We start from the raw sequence: 23,193 nt of genomic DNA on the forward strand, positions 1-23,193 counted from the left end.
CACTGGTGAGCCACACACAAGGCCACGGGCTCAGAAAATCAATACCCCTTGCTACTTTTGCCTCCACAAATTCATCTTTAGCCTGAAAGTCTTTTTGATTATACGCTGTACTCTTCGTAATAAAGTCTAAAATGATATAATTAGTGTCCTGCAACCACAGCCTCTAGGGATGCAGTCACATACAACAGTCAGCAGCCATGTGACTAATATGCCCGAGGAAGTGACTTTTAACATTTTTATGTCATTTTTAACCTAATTCTCTCCTTAGAGATTTCACATGTTATGAGATTTATTAACTAATGTTTGTATTTGTTGGATGCTACTGAAAATTATTTTTTGAAAAGCTACATTTTCTGTTATTTGGGTAGTACATTTTTACCTTAGATCGATAACAAAGCTGCAAGTCACTTCTTACTCTATCACAGCCCTGAAAAACCCTCCTTTCTGAGAAAGATGCAATACAACATGAGGTGGAAAAGGATGTGATTTAAATTCAAATAGAAGAGTGTGACTGACTTCTGGCAATTCATGTCAAAGGAAAATAGCATGAAAGAAACACAACTCCATGAAGTCAAAAATTATAGTTTAAAAAAAGGTGACACTTACTGTGAGTGGATGCAGTCTCTCATCCAAAATAGCCAGGGATCTATTTGCATCTCTATGAAAGAAGAAAGTACATCTAAGTGCATTCATTTATATCTTAGTCAAATTCTTGCTAGGAGTAGAGGAGGATGGAGAAAGAGCCCTAACCTTCAATACCCTAGTTTTACAACTTCTTCTCCTGGATTTTGCCCTTTAGACTTCTTTTTATTCAGGGCATCAAGGACTGTGAAGACTTTTCTAAGATGACCAGCTAAAGGTGCCTGTAAGTAATGACTCTCCCCAATGGGCAATGCTAGTAAACCAGCAGTGGTGGGGACTCAAGTCTAGAAATGTAACAAATGTGAATGAGATTCAGACTTCCCAGGCTTTTCCTCCTTCAGGGCTCTATGTTTTCACTATATTTCTTGTTTCTGTTAGGTGAGTTTAAAAATGTAGCTGTCTTTTTATAAGAGACCAGTGTTTTCATTCAACTAATACACTCCCATCAACCAGTGGTTTGCTGTGGTCTGTGACCTCTGCAGATTCCCCAGGCTCTGTTTCAGGAGGCTCGGAGATCAAACTGTCCTTACAAATGCAGAAAGACATTACTTGCTTTTTCACTGTTGGACACCTGGAATGCTTGTATAAAAGCAAAAGGAAGTAAAACTTCTGATTTCTCAGCATGCTTTAAGACTGCGGCACCAAGCTGCATCAGCAGTCATTCTACTTATCATTATCACTCAGAGTTTTGTTTAAAAGCCTGCTTCTCTTAAGGTTGTCCTTGGTGAAGCAGCGAAGACTAATGTTAATAAATCTTGGCCCTTCTTTTTAATACTATGAATACGTGAAAAGTTCACATAAAGTATTTCTGCATACTGAAGTACATTTGTGTTCAGGAAAAGCACTTGTGATTTAGCTGTGAAATGAACAGGCTGCTTATCATAGAACACCACTTTGAAGTGAAACTATGCTAAGACTGGTGATAATATAAAAGTGTTTTGGATGTTATAAAGAAATCTGAACCGATATTTTCCAAGCTGACCAATGTATAAATCATGTACTGGTAAAACAACTATTCTTTGTGCAAGATGCAGCCATGAGTATTAATGTAACAATTTCACAGACACCATGTAAAATCTCACTGAACCTAATTCAAGAAACTAATGGTTACGGTGTTTAATGTAAAGTAAAAGACTATTCACAATTATCTGAAATTTTGAAAAAAACACATGTATGTCCAACTGTGTATCTCCATGATATTAAGTTGTCTTCCTATTGTTTCTTCAAAAGTAACTGCAAATGAACCATGAAGTATGAGAATCTAATTGTGTTCTATTCAGTCAAATGAAGAGATACACTTAAGTGTAAAGAGAGATGTATCTTTCAACCAATGAAAAAAGGAACAAAAAATGTTAGAGTTATAGAAGACAGGTTTTTTGGTATTTATGTTAACAAAGTGGTTCATATTCAGCAGGAATCTTGCCCAACAGTAGACATTTTTGTTTACCAGAAAGTTCCTGGCATCCACCAGGCAGAGGGCAGTTACCCTGGCTAAGCACCCTGCCCTGTGTAGGACAGTCCCCCACAACAAAGGATCACCTAGCTCAAAATATCTACAGGTCCAAGACCAAGAAGCTCTGTGTTAACACCGGCCCCCCCCACACATATGCACACACAAACATACACACTTTTAATTCCCAATTTTAATTTTTAAAAGAGTAAATATCAATATAATCCATAGAAGCAAATATTCTCTGGGATCTTTTATTCCCAACAGTTCTAATCCCAGCAACAAAAAACCTAAAATGATTTGCTTCCATATGTTACTAAAAACACACTACAGCTTATGATGCCTGCAGTCGTGACCTAATACTATGCTTGGCATAGTGCAAATTAACTGGCATAGTAAGACAGATTTTTTAAGAGCTCACCTGTTCTTTATGTGATAATATACTGCTAAGGTCACACTGTGGAAGGAAAAACAATTGTTAATGATTGAGTTTATCATTTGTTGAAACTGAAGACAAATTTTCAAGAGGAGACCTGGCACTGCCTTGAAGTTCTCCAGTTTCAGCACAGTACCATATGGGCACTTTGCCGTTTTAATTTTTTGGCTTTTAGCAAACATGTGCTGTCGAAACACCTTTCTCTTGATTATACATTATTGCATATTTCCCTGTCATTTGGGTTTCTAACCCTAAAACCTCACCCCTGGGAAAGTGCTACATATCCGCCCACATGCTTAAACTTAAATCACACTACAGTTTTGTTTTGGTACCGGGGATTGAACTCAGGACCTTGCGCTTGCAAGGCAGGCAGCAGAATCACCGAGCCGAATCCCCAGCTCACAATGGTTTTCTTTTTTGTTTTTTAAGTGGGAAGGCTATGCATTTGTTTCAGTGAACTTACTTCATTATTTACCTGCCCGTCATTTTTTCATTATTTCTCTAAAAGTAAATAATAAAAGTGCTGTATATCAAATAAAAAAAAAATCACTTCTCTAAGACAAGAAAACTTACTAGTAAATGTTAGTGCCCACCAAACTGATGACACCTTTGGCCATCCCGAAATAATCAGTGATAATAATGCAGCATATGTCTATATAGTATAATATTCATGGCAAATATTTCCAAATTAGTTTTAAGTGAAATATTAACAAACACACAACTCTTCAGATAACATATTGCTGTATTTCTAAGTTACACACAGATATGGTATATTAGGGAACACAGGGGTCCTGTGAGGTGTGTTACATGCTTCCACTTGCCCTCACCATCTAAAATGAAGCTTAATATCATCAAGGGGAGGCAAATGTGAACTTTAAAAGTCCGGACAGTGTTTTAAAATTTAAACAGTCTCACATTATATGCATGAAGGATGAACATTTCTGTAGTGTTTCAGTTTTATCTCCAAATCGAGTTTAATCACAGACTGACATCACACTGAACCTAACTTTGAAGTTTCATCCATAAGCCTGTTACAGCCGGCGAGGGGTCAGCAGCAGTTCTCCTGTATGAGACACTCTGTTCAGCCGTGGTTCCTGAACTTCCCTGCATAGTGGAATCATTAAAACCACTTGGGAGCCCTCCGGAGAGAGAGGGCCCTGGCAGCCAGGAGCCCTGTGCCATCCAACCCGCACCATGCCCACCTGTGACCAGCCAGAAGGTGAGGACCCCTCGACACTTGCCATGCCCACAGTGGCAAGCCACTCAGCGCCTCGGGAGCCTCTGGCCTCCTGGCTGTGCCACACCACAAAGCCACAGGGGACACCAGACCACCATACTGCTAAGTTGACGGGATCATCACCTCCCATTGGGACCTGGACTATCTCCAGGGGAAGGGCAGCTGGAACCTGCAGTAGAACCTTGCAGAGTTCAACCCTGTAGGAGGACAGGGAGCTCAACTTGGGACTTGCAGCCAGAAATCTCCCTGAATCCCACAGGCCTGCGACTGGCTTGCTGAGACTCACTGACTTCTATCTGCACACTGCTGCCCATGTGGTTGATTGTGACAGCAGAGACATACCCTCAAGGAGGCCCTTCATTTTCATGTTTATCATTTATTTTCAAAATTTTGTTTTGCTCTTATTTTTAACTTTTTTCCTACTCTTTACCAATTTTTATTTTTCTCTTCTTTATTTTCTCTTTTCTCTTTCCCTTCTCTCTCTCTCACACTGACTTTCTTGCCGTCCCACATTGTTCTTCAACTCCCTTTTCGCTCCTGTTCTGGCCCTAATTTGGATTTCTTCTTTATTTTTCTTTTCTTCTCTCACCTGTGTCCTCTGGCCTCACTGCTAACCTTCTCCTATCCTTCTACCTATCCCTCCCTCCCTCCCCAACTCCTTCTAACTCCGCATCCTGAAGGGTGAAATTGCTAATATTGAACAATTTATTCACTAAAAACATATGTTGGATTGGTCCTCAATTTTGATTTAGTTCACACAATTAAAGGTGATAGATTAGTAACTGCCACAAATTGTCATTTCCTAAGTTGTACTTGATGCTATGGTATTGCTGATTGTATCACTTGGGCTAAGGCGTTGTGATTGATCTAAGCAGTTGTCCTTTCTGCTATAATGAAAATGAGACAGCCTCAGAGTCATTAGACTCAAAATCTAAAGACCAGCTATATCTGGAAGACACCTCTGAGAACCAATCATGTCATAAGGGTTCTAATTACAAGCAACAAAGATACTTACAATAAGCAATTTCGAAGTATCAGGAATTAAACCCAGGACAATACCAAAAACAAAAATGAGAAGACATTTAAGCAAAGGCACAAGCTCAGGCTTCCACCCCACCAAGGATAAATTCTGGGGCAAAGGAGGTGGAAATGTCTGATAATCAACCACCTGGATACCCTGAACTGATAGTGCACAAGTAACAAAACAGATGAATGAGGCTTTAGAAAAATTCAGAACAGAAATAATTTCCCAGAAAACTACAGAGATGGTGAGCCAAGTGAAAGACATGATTAGAGCCTCTAGAACAGAGACAGATTAAAAAAAATAGATGAGCTCAGAAACATGCTGGAAGCCATGAATGCCCAGCATAAGAAAGAAATGGAACCATGATCGCCCAGCATAAAAGAAATGGAATCCATGAAACAGATTCAAACAGATATCCAGGAGATCAAAAACTCCACTGAAAGTCTACCCAGCAGATTAAGGGAATGTGAAGATAGAATATCAGATATAGAAGACAGGATTGAGGTTAATGAACATGAAAACCAAGATTTCTTCCAAATAGGGACCATGAGAAATCAATCCAACAGCTGCTAGATGATGCAAAGAAGAATAACGTAAGGCTGACGGGAGGCCATGGAAAAACAGGAGAAAGTGCAACTGACAGAAAAATCTGTTCACAGAAGTAACAGTGAAAAACTTCCCAGACAGAGGTAGATAATCGCACATACAGATAAGTGAGGCATATAGAACTCCAACTAGCCACGATCAAGAAAAATCTGCACCTAGACATATAATAGTCAGGATCCCAGAAACCCAACAGAAGAACAAAATCCTACCAGCAGTTAGAGAAAAGAAACAAATCACCTACAGAGGAAAGCCCATCAGAATCACAGCAGACTTGTCAACACAAACCCTCAAATCAAGGAGAGCCTGGAGTGAAGTATTTCAAGCCCTAAAAGAAAATAACTTCCAACCTAGACTGTTGTATCCTGCAAAATTATCTTTCAAAATTGACAGGGAAATTAAGATAGTTAAACGACAAAGAACACCGGAGAAATTTCAGGAACACCAAACTGGCACTCCAAACAATTCTAAACAATATCCTAGAAAAAGACAATGAAGATCACAACTCCATGAGACCGAACAGAGTGAAGCCACCAGGCAAGGCAAGAAACTAAAGCGAAAAGGGGAAAAATAAAAAATAAAAGAGCCAACAACAGTAAAACATCATGATATGGATGACTCAATATCTATCAATTATAACCATCAATGTTAATGGCTTCAATTAACCAATCAAAAGAAATAGACTGGCATTCTGGATTAAGAAGTAAAATTCAACAATATGCTGTATACAAGAAACACACCTAACTCAAAAAGAAATTCAGACTCAAAGTAAAAGGATGGAAAACAGTTCCCCATGTGACAGGAACCTGGAAATAAACAGGGGTAGCAATCTTCATTTAGGGACAAAGCAGACTTGAAACCAAAGCTAATTAAGAGAGACAAAGATGGTCACTACATCTTTGTGAAGGGAATAATCCAAGAGGAAGAGATGACAATCATAAATATATGTGCACCAAATACGAATGCCCCCAACTATGCAAAACAAATATTAATGGACATGAAAGACCACATAAGCACTAATACAATTGTAGTGGGGGACCTCAATACTCCACCATCACAAATAGACAGGTCATCTAGACAAAAAATGAACAACGAAATTCTAGAACTGAACCAATCTACTGAACAAATGGACTTAATAGATGGATACAGAGTGTTCCACCCCTCAAAATCAGAATACACATTCTTTTCAGCTGCACACGGGTCATTCTCCAAAACAGACCACATGCTACCTCACAGGACATGTCTAAGTAAATGTAAAAGAACTGAAGTTACCCCCTGTATATTATCAGACCAGAGTGCAATAAAATTGAAGATCGATAACATAAGAAACTGTAAAACCCCTACAAACACATGGAAATTGAATAACACCCTCCTGAAAAACCAACGGGTCACAGAGGAAATTAAAGAAGAAATTAGACAGTTTCTACAAGTAAGTGATAATGCCAGTGCAACATAAAGGAATCTGAAAGCAGTTCTGTGCAGGAAACTCATAACAGTCAATGGCCATATCAGGAAAACAAGACAGAACTCCAATTAAGAACCTAATACAGAACCTCAAGCTCCTATAAAAAGAAGATTGTAACAAACCCGAAGCTCTTACAAGACAGGAAATTATAAAGATCAGAGCAGAAATCAATGCAATGGAGACTCAGAGAATGATACAAAAGAAATCAATGAATCAAAGAGTTGGTTTTTAAGAAAGAATAAATAAAATCGATAAACCTTTAACCAACCTTATCAGAAAAAGGAAAGAAAAGGTTCAAATCCATGCAATTAAGAATGAAAAGGGTCCTCCCTCCTTCTCTCTCCTCTCCCCCTCCCTCCCTCTCCCTCCCTCCCTCTCTCTCTTCCCTCTCTCCTCTCTCTGCTGTTCAGGCTGGCCTTGAAATTGCAGGGATCCTCTTGCCTCAGGCTCTCAAGTACTGGGATCACAGAACTCAACAAAAATCCAGTAGAAGGCTTTTCAGCAGGTTTAATAGATGACAATATCTCTACAGGTGGGAAGTCCTTACTATTGGTCCTCCTGATACACTTTATGAAGGTGGTGTTTTTAAGGCTCATCTCACTTTCCCAAAAGATTATCCCCTATCCCCTCCAGCCTCCTAAAATGAAATTCATTACAGAAATCTGGCACCCCAATGTTGATAAAAATGGGGATGTTTGCATTTCTATTCTTCATGAACCTGGTGAGAATATGGTTATGAAAAACCAGAGGAATGCTGGCTCCCTACCCACACTGTGGAAACCATCATGCTTAGTGTCATTTCCATGCTTTTGGACCCTAATGGCGACTCACCTGCTAATGTGGATGCTGTGAAAGAATGCAGGGAAGACAGAAATGGAGAATTTAAAGGGAAAGTTGCTTGCTGTGTAAGAAAAAGCCAAGAAACTGCTTTGGAGTGACATTTATTCAGCAGCTAGAAATGTCACTTATTTCAGGGTCTCCAACTGAGAAACATGGCACTGTTTTCCTGCACTCTACCCACCTATTGCTGGACTTCTGTTGTAACAAGTTGGCAAACACTGGCTGGAACTGGGCTGCAATAAAACATGCCAGTCATCAATGCTGACAAAAGCCTAACAAGTGCCAACTTTCAGATGATTATGCATTCTGAATTCTAGTGAACTGTTTTTTGGTTTGTTTTTTGGTACCGGGGCTCAAACTCAGGACCTTGTGCTTGCGAGGCAGGCACCAGAACCACTGAGCTAAATCCCGGCCCCTCTAATGAACTGTTTTAACCTTCAAGAAGAACTATAAAGACCTGTACATAGCACAACATGATCCGGATAATATATATACTGTTCATGTACAGCCACATACACACCTTGTACCAAATAATGCTTTCTTGTAGTAGACTAAGAATCCAGTAAATTCTAAAAGATTTTAGCAGGTTCTCTTTCCTTATTCATTGTTTATCAGTTTTAAAAGACTCCTTAAAGCATGTGAGATGAAAAGCAATTAGGATTAAAAGTTTCCATTTAAATTTCCTTTGAACCATTAAGGCTTCATTAAACTCCTTTCACTTACTAAACTTTTCTATCTTCTTTGTTTTGACACACTCTCTTTTGCTTTTGTCTCTTCTACCTGCCAGAAAGTTAAGTCATTTAGTTCAAATACTCAAACAGTTAATAAGCAGTTACTTGATTTTTAATGATGACGCCAGAGGAGTGGTCATCACTAGGTGCTTTTGTCCTTTTTGTATTCTAGTTGCGCCCTTGGATTGGATGTAGCAATAACATTTTTTGGCCACTGAGAGCTCTTGATCCCAGTCATTAGCCCCAAGAACTGAAAAAAAACACAACTGTTGGTTTTTAATTCAGCTTACTGAAATTTGCCCCAAACAGTACCAAATTCTTGTTTGATTTTATTTTTGCCCACAATTGCCCAATATTAAGGCTGGACAAATAAAGCATGCATAGCTACTGGCTTTGTACTTCTGGGTTTGCTATTAAAAATGCTATTTGCCCTCATACCCTTCTTAGTCCTTCATATTTCTTTGCCTCTATTCTTCTCCACTGCAGATTTTTCCTCACCTATTGTATAAAGAAATTGTGATGTATATTTTCATGTAATTTGATTTTGGAATTCTACCACCTTATGTAGTGAGTTCTTCCAAAATACAATTGTTTCCAATAAAAAAAATAAAAGAATGAAAAAGGTGAGCTCACAACAGATCCTACAGAAATCCAGAGGATCATCAATACCTACTTCGAGAACCTCTACGCCAAAAAAATGGAAAACACAGAAGAAATGGACAGATCCTTAGATACATACGAATTGCCAAAGTTAAATGAAGACAACATAGAAATCTAACATCCCAATTGCAATGAGTGAAACTGAAAATGTAATAAAAATTTTACCAAAAAAGAAAAGCCCAGGTCCTGATGGCTTCACTGCTGAATTCTACAAGGCATTTGAAGGAGAACTATCACCATTACTCTTTAAGGCTCATCAAGGAAACTGAAAGGCAAGCAAGGCTTCCAAATTCATTCCTGGAAGCAAGTGTTACTTTGATTCCAAAACCAGGGAAAGACCCAATCCAAAAAGAGAACTACAGGCCAATCTCCCTAATGAACACAGATGCAAAAATCCTCAACAAGATACTGACAAACAGAATACAGAGGGGCATCAAGAAGATCATACACACCCTGGCCAAGTTGGATTTATGCCAGGGATGCAGGGATGCTTCAACATAGGTAAATCAATAAATGTAATACACCATATTAACAGAGTCAAAGACAAAAAACATACGACCATCTCAATAGATGCAGAAAAGGCATTCGACAAAATCCAGCACCCATTCATGATAAACACCCTACAGTAAACTGGAATACAAGGTATTTATCTCAACCTGATTAAGGCTATCTATGAAAAACCAACAGCCAACATCACATTAAATGGTCAAAAATTGAAAACTTTCACGCTAAAATCAGGAACAAGACAAGGATGTCCACTATCACCACTCCTGTTCAATATAGTTCTGGAAACATTAGCCACAGCAATTAGACAAGAGAAAGAAAGAAAAGAAATAAAGATAGGAAAGGAAGAAGTTAAACTGTCACTATTTGCTGACAACATGATACTCTACATAGAAGACCCAAAAAATTCTGCCAAAAGACTTCTAGACTTAATTGCCAGACCCAGTAGAGTAGCTGAATACAAGGTCAACACTCAAAAATCAATAGCCTTCTTATACACGAATAGGAGACTCACTGAGAGAAAAATTAGGGAACCAATTCCTTTTACAATAGCATCCAAAAAAATGAAATATCTAGGAATCAATCTAACAAAGGATGCAAAAGACCTCTACAATGAAAACTACAGCACTCTGAAAAACGAGATCGAAGAGGATACAAGAAAATGGAAAGACATCCCTTGCTCCTGGGTAGGAAGAACCAATATAGTGAAAATGGCCATACTTAAAAAACTGCTATATAGATTTAATGGAATGCCAATTGAAATTCCTACAATATACTTCACAGAACTAGAGGAAACAATACAAAAATTCATTTAGAACCAGAAGAGGCCTAGAAAAGCAAAAGCAATTCGGAGCAACAGAGACATGGCAGGGGCTATCACAATCCCCAACTTGAAACTACACTGCAAAGCCACTGTGATAAAAACAGCATGGTACTGGCAAAGAAACAGACCCAAGGATCAGTGCAATAGATTAGAAGGTGCAGAAACAGCTCCAGACACACTCAGCCATCTCATCTTTGACAAAGGAGCCAAACACCCTCACTGGAGGAAAGACAGCCTCTTTAATAAATGGTGTTGGAAAAACTGGAGTTCAACCTGCCAAAGATTAAAACTAGATCCATATCTATCACCATGCACTAAACTAAGATCGAAGTGGATGAAAGATCTAAATATTAAAGCAGAAACACTAAACTTGCTGGAAGATAGATTAGATACAACTCTTGAAGACACGGGCGTAGGAAAAGACTTTATGAACAAAACCTCAGCAGCACGGGAACTAGCACAAAGAATCAATAACTGGGATCTCATCTTATGAAAAGCTTCTGCACTGCAAGAGAAACCACCAACAGAGCTAACAGACAACCTACAATGTGGGAAAAAATTTTTAGCAGCAGTACCTCAGACAAAGGACTACCATCTCGAATACATAAAGAATTGAAAAAAATAAGACCCCCTCAAATTCAAAGATCCAATTCAAAAATGGGCATCTGAAATGAACAGACATTTCTCAAAGAAGTAAAAGCAGCAAATAAACATATGAAAAAATGATCAACATCACTGGTCATTTGAGAGATGCAGATGAAAACAACACTGAGATTCCAACTCACCCCTGAAAGAATGGCTGCTGTCAAGAAATGAACCAATAATAAATGTGGCCGGGGGTGTGGGGAGAAAGGAACCCTTCTCCATTGCTGGTGGGAGTGCAGACTGGTGCAACCACTGTGGAAATCAGTGTGGAGATACCTCAAAGAACTAGGACTAGAGGTCCCATTTGACCCAGCTATTCCCCTGCTGGGGATCTTCCCCATAGAATTAAAAGAATCATACCACAGTGATATATGTGCACCCATGTTTACAGCAGCACAGTTTGCAATAGTGAAAGCTTGGAAAGAGCCCAAGTGCCCATTAACTGGAAATCGGATAAAGAAGATGTGTTTTTTTTATAAAATGGAGTACTACTCAGCCATAAAGAACGAGAAACTAGAGACATTTTTAGCTAAATGGATGCATATTGAGGACATACTCTTAAGTGAAATAAATAGGACACACAAGTAAATACCAAATAGTTTTGGGCAGGGGATTTAGGTCAGTGGTTTCATCACCTGCCTCACAAGCACAAGGACCTGAGTTCGAGCCCCAGTACCCAAAAACCAAAATAGTTTCTCTAGTGTGAGAAACTGAAAGAAGCAATCATTCCATAAGGGTTCTGATTACAAGCAACAAAGATACCTACAATAAGCAATTTCAAACTATCAACCCAGGAGGTAATCCAAGGACAGTACCAAAAACAAAAATGAGAAGACATTTAAGCAAGGCACAAACTCAGACTTCCACCCCACCAAGGGTAAATCCTGGGGGAAATGAGATGGAAAAGTCCCATAACCAACCACCTGGATACCCTGAACTGATAGCACAGGAAGTAACAAAACAGATGAATGAGGATCTAGGAAAAATTCAAAACGGAAATAATCTCCCAGATATCTACAGAGATGGTGGGCAGAGTGAAAGACATGATTAGAGGATCTAGAACAGAAACAGATAAAAAAAATAGATGAGCTCAGAAACATGCTGGAAGCCATGAATACCCTGCATAAGAAATGGAAACCATGATCGTCCAACAGAAGAAAGAACTGCAATCCATGAAACAGATTCAAACAGATACTCAAGAGATCAAAAACTCTACTGAAAGTACCCACAGCAGATTAAGGGAATCTGAAGATAGGATATCAGATATAGAAGACAGTATCATGGTTAGAGACCATGAAAACAGAGATTTCTTAAAAATAGTAAGGGATCATGAGAAATCAATCCAACAACTGCTAGATGATGCAAAGAAGAATAACATAAGACTGATAGAGAAGTCCATTAAAAAACAGGAGAAAGCACAATTGACATAAAAAAACCTGTTCACAGAAGTAATAGTGGAAAACTTCCCAGATAGAGGTAGAGAATTGGACATACAGAGAAGTGAGGCATATAGAACTCCAACTAGCCATGATAAAAAAAATCTACATCTAGACATATAATAGTCAAGATCCCAGAAACCCAACAGAAAAACAAACTCCTACAAGCAGTTAAGAGAAAAGAAACAAAACACCTACAGAGGAAAGCCCATCAGAATCACAGCAGACTTTTCAACACAAACCCTCAAATCAAGAAGAGCCTGGAGTGAAGTATTTCAAGCCCTAAAAGAAAGTAACTTCCAACCTAGACTGCTGTATCCTGCAAAATTATCTTTCAAAATTGATGGGGAAATTAGATACTTAAACGACAAAGAACACCTGAGAAATTTCATGAACACCAAACCAGCACTACAAGCAATTCTAAACAATGTGCTAGAAAAAAGCAATGAAGGCCACAACTCCATGAGGCCCAACAGAGGGAAGCCAACAGGCAAGGTAAGACACTAAAGCGAAACAGGGAAAAATAAGAAATAAAAGAGCTAACAAAAGTAAAACATCATGACAAGGATAAATCAATATCTATCAATTATTGGGCCGGGGATTTAGCTCAGTGGTTTCGCTGCCTGTTGTGCAAGTGCAAGGACCCGAGTTCGATCCCCAGCAACAACAACAACAAAAAACTCTATCAGTTATAACCCTCAATGTTAATGGCCTCAATTCACCAATCAAAAGAAATAGACTGGCAGAATGGATTACAAAGGAAAATGCAACAATATTCTGTATACAAGAAACACACCTAACTCAAAAAGAAACTCATAGACTGAAAGTAAAAGGATGGAAAACAGTTCTCCATGCCACCGGAACCCAGAAGAAAGCAGGGATAGCAATCTTATTTGCAGACAAAGTAGATTTCAAACCAAAACTAATTAAAAGAGACAAAGATGGTCACTACATCCTTGTGAAGGGAACAATCCAAGAGGAAGAGATGACAATCCTAAATATATATGCACCAAATATGAATGCCCCCAACTATACAAAACAAATGTTAATAGACATGAAAAACCAAATAAGCACTAACACAATTGTAGTGGGGGACCTCAATACCCCACTATCACAAATAGACAGATCACCTAGACATAAAGTTAACAAGGAAATTCGAGAACTGGACAAAGGTATTGAACAAATGGACTTAATAGATGTTTACAGGCTGTTCCACCCCATAAAATCGGAATATACATTCTTTTCGGCTGCACACGGGTCATTCTCCAGAATAGACCACGTGCTAGCTCATAGGACATATCTAAGTAAATGTAAAAGAACTGAAGTTATGCCCTGTTAAATATGATCAGACCATAATCCAAAAACTTGAAGATCAATAACATAAGAAACCGCAAAACCCCAACAAACACATGGAAACTGAATAACACCCTCCTGAACAACCAATGGGTCACAGAGGTACAGAAGATATTAAACAGTTTCTACAAGTAAATGAAAATGCCAGTACAACATACAGGAATCTGTGGGACACAATGAAAGCAGTTCTATGTGGGAAATTCATAGCAGTGAATGGCCACATTTGGAAAACAGAGAAAACTCAGATAAATAACCTAATGGAGAACCTCAACCTCCTAGAAAAAGAAGAGCAAAACAAATCCAAAGCTCATACAAGAGAGGAAATTATAAAGATCAGGGCAGAAATCATCAATGCAATGGAGACTAAGAGAACAATACAAAACAATCAATGAATCAAAGAGTTGGTTTCTTGAAAGAATAAATAAAATTGATAAACCTTTAGCCAACCTTACCAAAAAAGGAAAGAAAAGGCACAAATACATGCAATTAAGAATGAAAAAGCTGAAGTCACAACAGATCCAACAGAAATCCAGAGGATCATCAATACCTACTTCGAGAACCTCTACTCCAATAAAATGGAAAACACAGAAGAAATGGGCAGATTCCTAGATACATACAAATTGCTGAAGTTAAATGAAGAAGATAAAGAAATTCTAAACACTCCAATTACAATGAGGGAAATTGAAAATGTAATAAAATATTTACCAATAAAGAAAAGCCTAGGTCCGGATAGCTTCACTGCTGAATTTTACAAGACATTTAAAGAAGAACTAATGCCATTACTCTTTAAATTCATCAAGGAAATTGAAAGGCAAGCAAGGCTTCCAAATTCATTCCTGGAAGCAAGTGTTACTTTGATTTCAAAACCAGGGAAAGACCCAACCCCAAAAGAGAACTACAGGCCAATCTCCCTAATGAACACAGATGCAAAAATCCTCAACAAGATACTGGCAAACAATACAGAGGGGCATCAAGAAGACCATACACACCCTGATCAAGTCGGATTTATCCCAGGGATGCAAGGATGGTTCAACATTCGTAAATCAATAAATGTAATACACCATTTTAACAAAGACAAGGACAAAAACCATATGATCCTCTCAATAGATGCAGAAAAAGCATTCGACAAAATCCAGCACCCATTCATGATAAACACCCTACAGTAAACTGGAATACAAGGTATTTATCTCAACCTGATTAAGGCTATCTATGAAAAGCCAACAGCCAACATCATATTAAATAGTCAAAAACTGAAAACTTTCACGCTAAAATCAGGAACAAGACAAGGATGTCCACTATCACCACTCCTGTTCAATATAGTTCTGAAAACATTAGCCACAGCAATTAGACAAGAGAAAGAAAGAAGAGGAATAAAGACAGGAAAGGAAGAAGTTAAACTGTCATTATTTGCTGACAACATGATACTCTACATAGAAGACCCAAAAAACTCCACCAAAAGACTTCTAGACTTAATTGACAGATTCAACAGAGTAGTTGGATACAAGGTCAACACTCAAAAAACAATAGCCTTCTTGTACACAAATAACAGACTCACTGAGACAGAAATTAGGGAACCAATTCCTTTTACAATAGCATCCAAAAAAATGAAATATCTAGGAATCAATCTAACAAAGGATGCAAAAGACCTCTACACTGAAAACTACAGCACACCGAAAAATGAGATCGAAGAGGATACAAGAAAATGGACAGGCATCCCTTGCTCCTGGGTAGGAAGAACCAATATAGTGAAAATGGCCATACTTCCAAAACTCCTATTTAGAGTCAATGCAAGGCCAATTGAAATTCCAACAATATACTTCACAGAACTAGAGAAAACAATCCAAAAATTCATTTGGAACCAGAAGAGACCTAGAATAGCTAAAGCAATTGTATGCAACAGAGACATGGCTGGGGCTATCACAATCCCCAACTTGAAACTACACTACAAAGCTACTGTGGTAAAATCAGCATGGTACTGGCAAAGGAACAGACCAGAGGATCAGTGCAATAGATTAGAAGATGCAGAAACAACTCCAGACATGCTCAGCCACATCATTTTTGACAAAGGAGTCAACCACCATCATTGGAGGAAAGATAGCCTATTTAATAAATGGTGTTGGGAAAACTGGATTTCAACCTGCCAAAGATTAAAACTAGAGGGCCGGGGATTTAGCTCAGTGGTTTTGCTGCCTGCTGTGCAAGCGCAAAGACCGGAGTTCAATCCCCAGTACCAAAAAAAAAAAAGATTAAAACTAGACCCATACCTATCACCGTGCACTAAACTAAGATCGAAGTGGATTAAAGATCTAAATATTAAGACAGAAACAGTAAACTTGCTGGAAGATAAAAATTAGGTGGAACTTTTGAAGACACTGGCATAGGAAAAGACTTCATGAACAAAACCTCACCAGCACGGGAACTAGCAGAAAGAATCAACAACTGGGATCTCATCTTATTAAAAAGCTTCTGCACTGCAAAAGAAACCACCAACAGAGCTAACAGACAACTCCCCAAATTCAAAGACCCAATTCAAAAATGGGCATCTGAAATGAACAGACATTTCTCAGACAAGGAAGTAAAAGCAGCAAACAAATGTATGAAAACATGTTCAACATCACTCGTCATTTGAGAGATGCAGATGAACACAACACTGAGATTCCACCTCACCCTAAAAAGAACGGAGGCTAATAACAAATAACAAATGCTGGCGGAGTTGTGGGGAGGAAGGAACCCTTCTCCATTGCTGGTGGGAGTGCAGACTAGTGCAACCACTGTGGAAATCAGTATGGAGACACCTCAAAGAACTAGGACTAGAGGTCCCATTTGACCCAGCTCTTCTCCTGCTGGGTATCTTCCCCAAAGAATTAAAAGAATCATACCACAGCGATGTATGTGCACCCATGTTCATAGCAGCACAGTTTGTAACGGCTAAAGCCTGGAAGCAGCCCAAGTGCCCATTAACTGGAAACTGGATAAAGAAAATGTGGTTTTTTATAAGATGGAGTACTACTCAGCCACAAAGAACGAAAAACTAGAGTCATTTATAGATAAATGGATGCATATCGAGGCCATACTCTTAAGTGAAATAAATAGGACACAGGTGTAAATACCGAATAGTTTCTCTGGCGTGAGAAACTGATAGTGTAAACAAGGGTTAAAATGATTAAAATGAATAATTGATAATTTGAAATAGGAAAAAAGGTCCAAAGACAAAGGAGTGAAGAGAGGGGAAGGGGAAAGGAAAAGACGGAAAGGAAAAACTATAAGAAAAGAAAAAAAATGGAAATGAAATCTACGTAAATAGGGAAGGGTGGAGGAGGTGAAGGGCGCACAGGTAATGGGAAAAAAAATAAGAACCAAGATACATCATGTACAGGTACAAACACCCAGTGATAAATGTAAACGAACTGTATACCTAAAGTGTACCAATAAAAGAAAAAAAAAATAGAAAGACCAGCTGAGGTTTCTTATTGTACTTGACTTTGCGAACTAACATTGCTTAGGGAAGGGGGATCATGCAGGAGAAGTACAGAACTGCTCAGACCTCAGAAATATTTAAGAGAAAGAATTAAAGGTGTACAAAGAGGCAGCGCAGTGGGACTATTATTGCATAACTCAGCAGTGAACAATATTCACAATGTAAATACCAATTTGTTATTTAATTTAAAAAAATATGGTACAGTGCAAGGAAAGAGGGGAGAATAAGGTCATGGTGGAAAGAGGAAGCTAAACATTCAACTGTTAATGTCAGAACAATAATAAATAGTGCTAAAAACTGATGTATTCAATAGTTTACTCAGGCCAGGGGTGTAGCTCAATGGGACCGCATCTGCCTGGCAAGCACAAGGTCCTGAGTTCGATCCCCAGTACCAAAATAAATAGATTACTATGGCTTTTTAAGGGACTAAATAAAGGCAAAATATTTCAAGTAGATCTTTAACTCTATATCCACATTCCTATAATTGAACTTATACATCAAAACCCCCCAAAAATGGAAATTACTAAGTCAAAGCCCTTCCTGAGTAGACTTAAAACATTGTAGGAAAATGTAAGAGATTTACAAAATGCAGAAAAAGAAGTCCATGGCAACAGACTGGCTCCTCTTTATATTTTTTAGAAATCATGGCAGAAATATTTTGATTCACTCTTAGTTTCTTATCTTACCAATTATTTACTTACTTTGTTGAAATAGTTGCTTTTCCTCTGATCTGGTGCTAAGAATAAAAAAAAAGAAAAAAACTGATCCATTCTGATACAAATGTCTTAGAAAAGTATATAGAAGTGGCTACTAATTATCCAATGGATTACAAACATACAGAATGAAATAAAAATCTATTTTATTTTTTAAAATAAATCATCTGGCAAGATGAATTCCATAAAGTAAAAACCAAATACTTAGTTATACCTTTTTTTAACCTAAAAGATGACAGTCTCTCCTTATATGAAAAGAAAACTATAAAACAAGCTGGACCAGATAAGAAACTTAGCTAATTTAAAAAAAAAAAGTTAACTTCTTGCAAATCTCAACCACTGTACAGATTTTCTTCAGTAAATAAATAGTATTTTATAATTGTACATTACCATACAGCTTAATTACAAGCATCTAACAGCAGACAGCTCTAAGAACCAGTTTCTGGCTAAGCACTGAACTCTTGCTGCACTACAATTCCCGGGAGTATCCTGAAACACCGACTGGGAGTCTACAAGGATACTGCACTGATTGTCTTTAAACAACTGGAAAGTAATCCACCTTAAATCCTGGACTTGAAATGAGTGTGCTGATCTAGCTGAGCAGAGTGTCAATGGCACACACACAAATTCATTTTGCTCTAACAGGATAAATGCTCCAAGAGCAACAGGGGCCACAGTGCCCTCTGCGTTCCCCTCTAACTCTGAACACCGCTGCAGGCATGTTCCTTCCTCTGAAGAGGGGAGCCCAGGGCAGCCCCTCGGGCTTCCTATGCTCCCCCGGAGAGGCCCTAGACCCTTGAAGAAATGGAGAAATACAGCAATGCTAACCAGAAATGACCCGCTCAGGAAGGAAAATTGCACACCAATGCAAATGCAGGTAAAAAACATTTTTCATTGTGCTGCATCTCTCCAAGCAGTATCGAACCTACCTTCCTTAAATTCTTACCATTGAAATCAACTAAAATTTTGGTCACGTATGTTTTTTAACAGAAAAAGAACTGACCAAACATTAAGAAAAAGAAGTTGTGGGCCAGGGATTTAGCTCAGTGGTTTCGCCGCCTGGTGCGCAAACACAAGGATCTGAGTTCGATCCCTGGTACCAAAAAAAAAAAAAAAAGATAAGGAAGTCGAGGTGCAGACAAGTTCATACATCTGATTCCTAAAGCAAATAGGACACAAGAAATTTACACTCGTTCCACACATCGGCTATCCTTCTAGGAAATAGCAGAGGAGCATGTTTGCACCAATTCTCAAATGAGGGTGAAAAAGTTTGGAATAGCTGAAAATTTCTGAGAACACCATAAATCATAAATGTGGTGTGAGGCAGGCTCACTGGGTAAGAGCACTGTGGGGAATGGGGTTGAGGAGATGATTCAATATCTCTCCCTCTCTTCCCTCCCATATATATGCATAGAACACATGATTTTTTAATTTGTTGATATGCTAATCTAAGTTTAACTAAGTCCTACCATTTCTCTTTAAAATCTCCTCCGTGGAGTTAGAGAAAAGCTTGAAAAATGTGAAAAAATAAGTACAAATCCAGGACTGCATCTTAATCATGTGGTCTACTATACTGAGAAAGTGCCAAAATGTGTTAACATAAAGCCACATGCTCTCAATCAGTGACATTTAAAAGAAAATGTATAATCACATAGTAAAAGTAAAGTGAATATATGGAAAGCTGAGAAATGGAAGCCAATGTATGAGTTCCTCTAAATACTGTCTGTAACGTAGCACATAAAACAGCAATGGTTTTCAGTCCTATCCTTGATGGGGAGAAGTAGCGTCTTACAGTTTGCATGAAATTTGTTCAGGAAAATTGTGCTTCCCCTTGGATCGTCAGTAGGGTTTGATTCCAGAGCTGCATCTACAGAGGAGAAGAAAAGGATGTGATGATTTACTTTAGTAGGAAAGTAGATGGCCTTCAAAGTAGCTACACGACACCTTTAATCATTTAGTAGTGTTGAGAAAGTTTTTAGTTATGAATAGGAAAGAAACACAGGCAAGCATGTAAGAATTCTCCTGGGGAACTGTCCAACTGCAGAATCTCTCTACACCTATGGAATGAAATAGGCTATGTCCTAGGTTTATTTTTCTAAACTTACACCTGAACGATCTAAAGCACATTTTAGATGAATCGAATATGCCCTCCTCCTGTCCTACTCACCCCACAGAAATACAAGCACGCCCTTCTGTGCTGACACTGCCACACTGCAGGATCAGTGTCGAGAGCAAGCGCTGCCCTGGCATCACGGATACACTGTCAGATACCAGTTCAGTGAAATGAGTATTTTCAAACAGCAAACATTCTGCAGACAACCGATCGCATGGTTAATCCTAGCTGCACTCAATAAGAGACCGCGTTTTGTTAGCTATTTTGTTTGGTGGCTGTTCACCAAGGCAGACTTAAGACTGCTTAGAGATGCAATCTCCTGATCTACAAACTCTTCCTGGATGTAAACTGATTTTTTTTCTTTCACTTTTTCTCAATTTCCATATACTTTTTTTTTGTGTGTGTTTCCATTTTTGTTTCCAAATATAAAAAAGTCAAGATTCTTACACCAATTATCTCACATGAGACCATGCAAAGCAACTCACTGTATACAACCACCATTTCTCCCTGCTAGCCAGCAGCACCTCCTCCTCCTGCTCGCTGTGGAAGCACAGGCACGCCGCCCGCTTCTTGAATCCCTCGCGGTCGTAGGTCCGCATCTGGTCGGGCTTGAACTTCATCAAAGAGGCAGGGGCCAGCGGCCGCCGCCCCCCGACTGGCGGCGGGACCAGAGCGAGTGGGGGGCAGCGCGGTGCGGGATGTGGATACGGGTCACTGAAGCCTGGGTGCTGGGAAGGGAGTGCTGCTGCCTCTCTCCATGGAGGCGGCGCCGCCCGCCGCCGCCCGCCGCCGCCCGCCGCAACAGGCACCCCAGCTTCACTAGCAAGCTCAGACCACCTGTTACTTTACTTTTGATCTCATCCATTAAAATGAACGTACACACATGACACAGAGAGGTAACTGCTGCCTCTGCTTTGCACACACACGTAAACGACTAAGAAACACTGACTTCTAAGAGAAAGGCCTATCTTATGCATGAAATACAAGATGCGTTCTGAAAAGGTTTTCATAAAGAACTGAATTTGGCATATGTACCACTTCTATGTCACCCTCAGCCAGTAGTTGTCCAGAGCTATCTTACACAGTCATTTCCTGCTTTGTGCCTTAATTAATCAGCAATACACAGAGGCTATACCTAGGCTTCCTTTGTATTTGGAAGGGCCCAATGAGATGGTCAACATATGAGAACGTGTTGTAAAGTATGAACAATAATGTAAACATCCTATTTGGGGTTTCCCTTTTTTTATTAGTACATGTTTGCAATACATGACAGCTCTACTAATGTTTTTATAAAATCAATCAGGGCCTACTTTACACTATCAAGCAAAGTGTAAGTTTTCACAAGTACTTACATGCTTTGTGTTTAAAGGTATAATTCATGTACTTACTCATTCTTTAATGATTTTTTCAGTACTCTGAGAAGTTACAAACCATGTCCGACAAGAGGCTTAATTAGCCTATCAAAGAAACTGAGAGCCCAGCTAAACTTAAATGAAGACCTAGAAGACATTTCCTGTGTAGTAATGAAATAAACTCTGCCAGTGCAATTAAACAAATGGGTCGACAAGACTCACACATCTTCTGATGCCATGCATTCAACACAGGACTCAGCGTTACCCTGTAAACTCAGCTCCAAGTTGAAGTCCAGCCTGGGAAACTTCGTGATGCAGAGACCTTGTTTCAAAATACATTTTTTTAAAAAGGGTTAAGGCAGGGGCCAGGGATTTAGCTCCGTTGTTCCAGTGTCTGCCTCACAAGCACAAGGTCCAGAGTTCGATCCCCGGTACCCTCCCTTCAAAAAAAGGGCTAGGGCTAGAGCTTTGTGCAAAGACCTTGTATACAACCCCCAGCACTTCAAAGAGAGAAAAAAAAGTCTTTATCAAGAACCAACTTGTTACCCACAATTATCTTTACCTACACTGATTCCTGTCCAAAATTCTAGAGGTAAGAATCAAACATTTTGTCTCTTCTCTCCAGCAGGTTCCTTTCTTTCTCTGTAACATTCTTAGCAGCTGAGCAGGACTCTACTGGCAGGAGGGGAGGAAAGGAGAAGGCTGGCCACAAACACTCCAGGGCTGGTGGGGCCTGGCACCTCAACTCCCAAAGCCTCACCTCCTCGTTAAACCCTCAATTCCTATTTTCTCTTTTGAAACTTTAGACCACCAATCTCACAATCTCATGAGCTACCTCACCTTTAGAACAGGCAAGATAAATAAAGTCCTTTAAGTGACCGAAGCATGGCAGGAGATATATTTGTCAAAGTGGGAAACATGAAGAAACCAGAACTCTACGGGTAGACTCTTTCGGGGAAAAAAGAAACTTTTCTGCACATTTAACATCTTTCTCAGCTATTTAAAGGCCTTCTCCCCAAATTTTCTCTCTTTCTACGCTCAAACTACACTTGGAAGGGGCCAGGGATTTAGCTCAGTGGCACCGCGCCTGCCTCGCAAGCACAAGGTCCTGAATTCAATCCCCGGTACCAAAAAAATTACATCGGGAAGACTAAACCTATAGAGGTAACACAAGAACACCACATAAACTCCTCTACTTGAATTTACGTAAGAAATCCTCAAGTGTCTGGCTCTGAACCACTAGAGTAGCCCTACCTGGTGTGAGGAAGGTAGGACCAGGTCTGACCTATCTCCGCCACTTAGATACCAACTGAGGTGAGGACGGGGAGATGGGAGGGAGGCTCCAATACTGGCATATTGGAATTCTGAGAAAAGGGAGCGAATGAATATATCAAACAAGTCTTGATAAAGTCCCACAGGACAAGGTATAGAGCTCTTAACATGAAGGGTCCAGAATGGGATTTGGGAACCAAAGGGGCCACGAACTGGATGTTAGGGTAGACAGGGAAAGACACTGGCCTCACAGACAGGGAGGAGTAAGTGTGGGAAAGCGAGGCACAGTCACCCGAAACCAGGCCTGAGAAAGCCAGTCCCTGGAACAGAGGAGCCAGAAGCCCCCCCCCCGGGCCCTGAGGGTTCGGAAAGTAAGAGCTTTGCCTAAGCCAAACAGTGTCCCCACCACCACCTCC

At 39.5% G+C, this 23,193-nt stretch overlaps 1 protein-coding gene and 1 pseudogene across 10 annotated transcripts in view; one reads left to right on the forward strand and one right to left on the reverse strand.

The window, feature by feature from the left end:
- The window catches only part of LOC147823360 (cyclin-Y-like protein 1), a 46,686-nt gene that overhangs the window by 13,124 nt on the left and 10,369 nt on the right, over positions 1 to 23,193 (reverse strand). For 4 of the 10 annotated variants that reach the window (XR_015444003.1, XM_087193402.1, XM_087193404.1 and 1 more), the window contains 4 exons: positions 19,833 to 19,907; positions 18,029 to 18,063; positions 2,514 to 2,549; positions 607 to 658 (listed from right to left, as the gene is read on the reverse strand). Coding sequence is in view for 5 of the 10 variants with exons in the window: in XM_087193402.1 (XP_087049528.1) it covers positions 607 to 658; positions 2,514 to 2,549; positions 18,029 to 18,063; positions 19,833 to 19,841 (132 nt within the window). In the remaining 5 variants the exon portion in view is untranslated. Of the gene's footprint in view, positions 1 to 606; positions 659 to 2,513; positions 2,550 to 18,028; positions 23,192 to 23,193 lie in introns of those variants that run through there. The other 6 variants (XR_015443999.1, XR_015444001.1, XR_015444002.1 and 3 more) reach the window with 3 other exon arrangements.
- LOC147823361 (ubiquitin-conjugating enzyme E2 G1 pseudogene) lies at positions 3,723 to 7,989 on the forward strand (annotated as a pseudogene).

The sequence above is a fragment of the Heterocephalus glaber genome, unplaced genomic scaffold (genome assembly GCF_053883595.1).
Source record: "Heterocephalus glaber isolate CG9 unplaced genomic scaffold, H.glaber_assembly_v1.0 deba00001588, whole genome shotgun sequence".
Lineage (NCBI taxonomy): Eukaryota > Metazoa > Chordata > Mammalia > Rodentia > Bathyergidae > Heterocephalus > Heterocephalus glaber.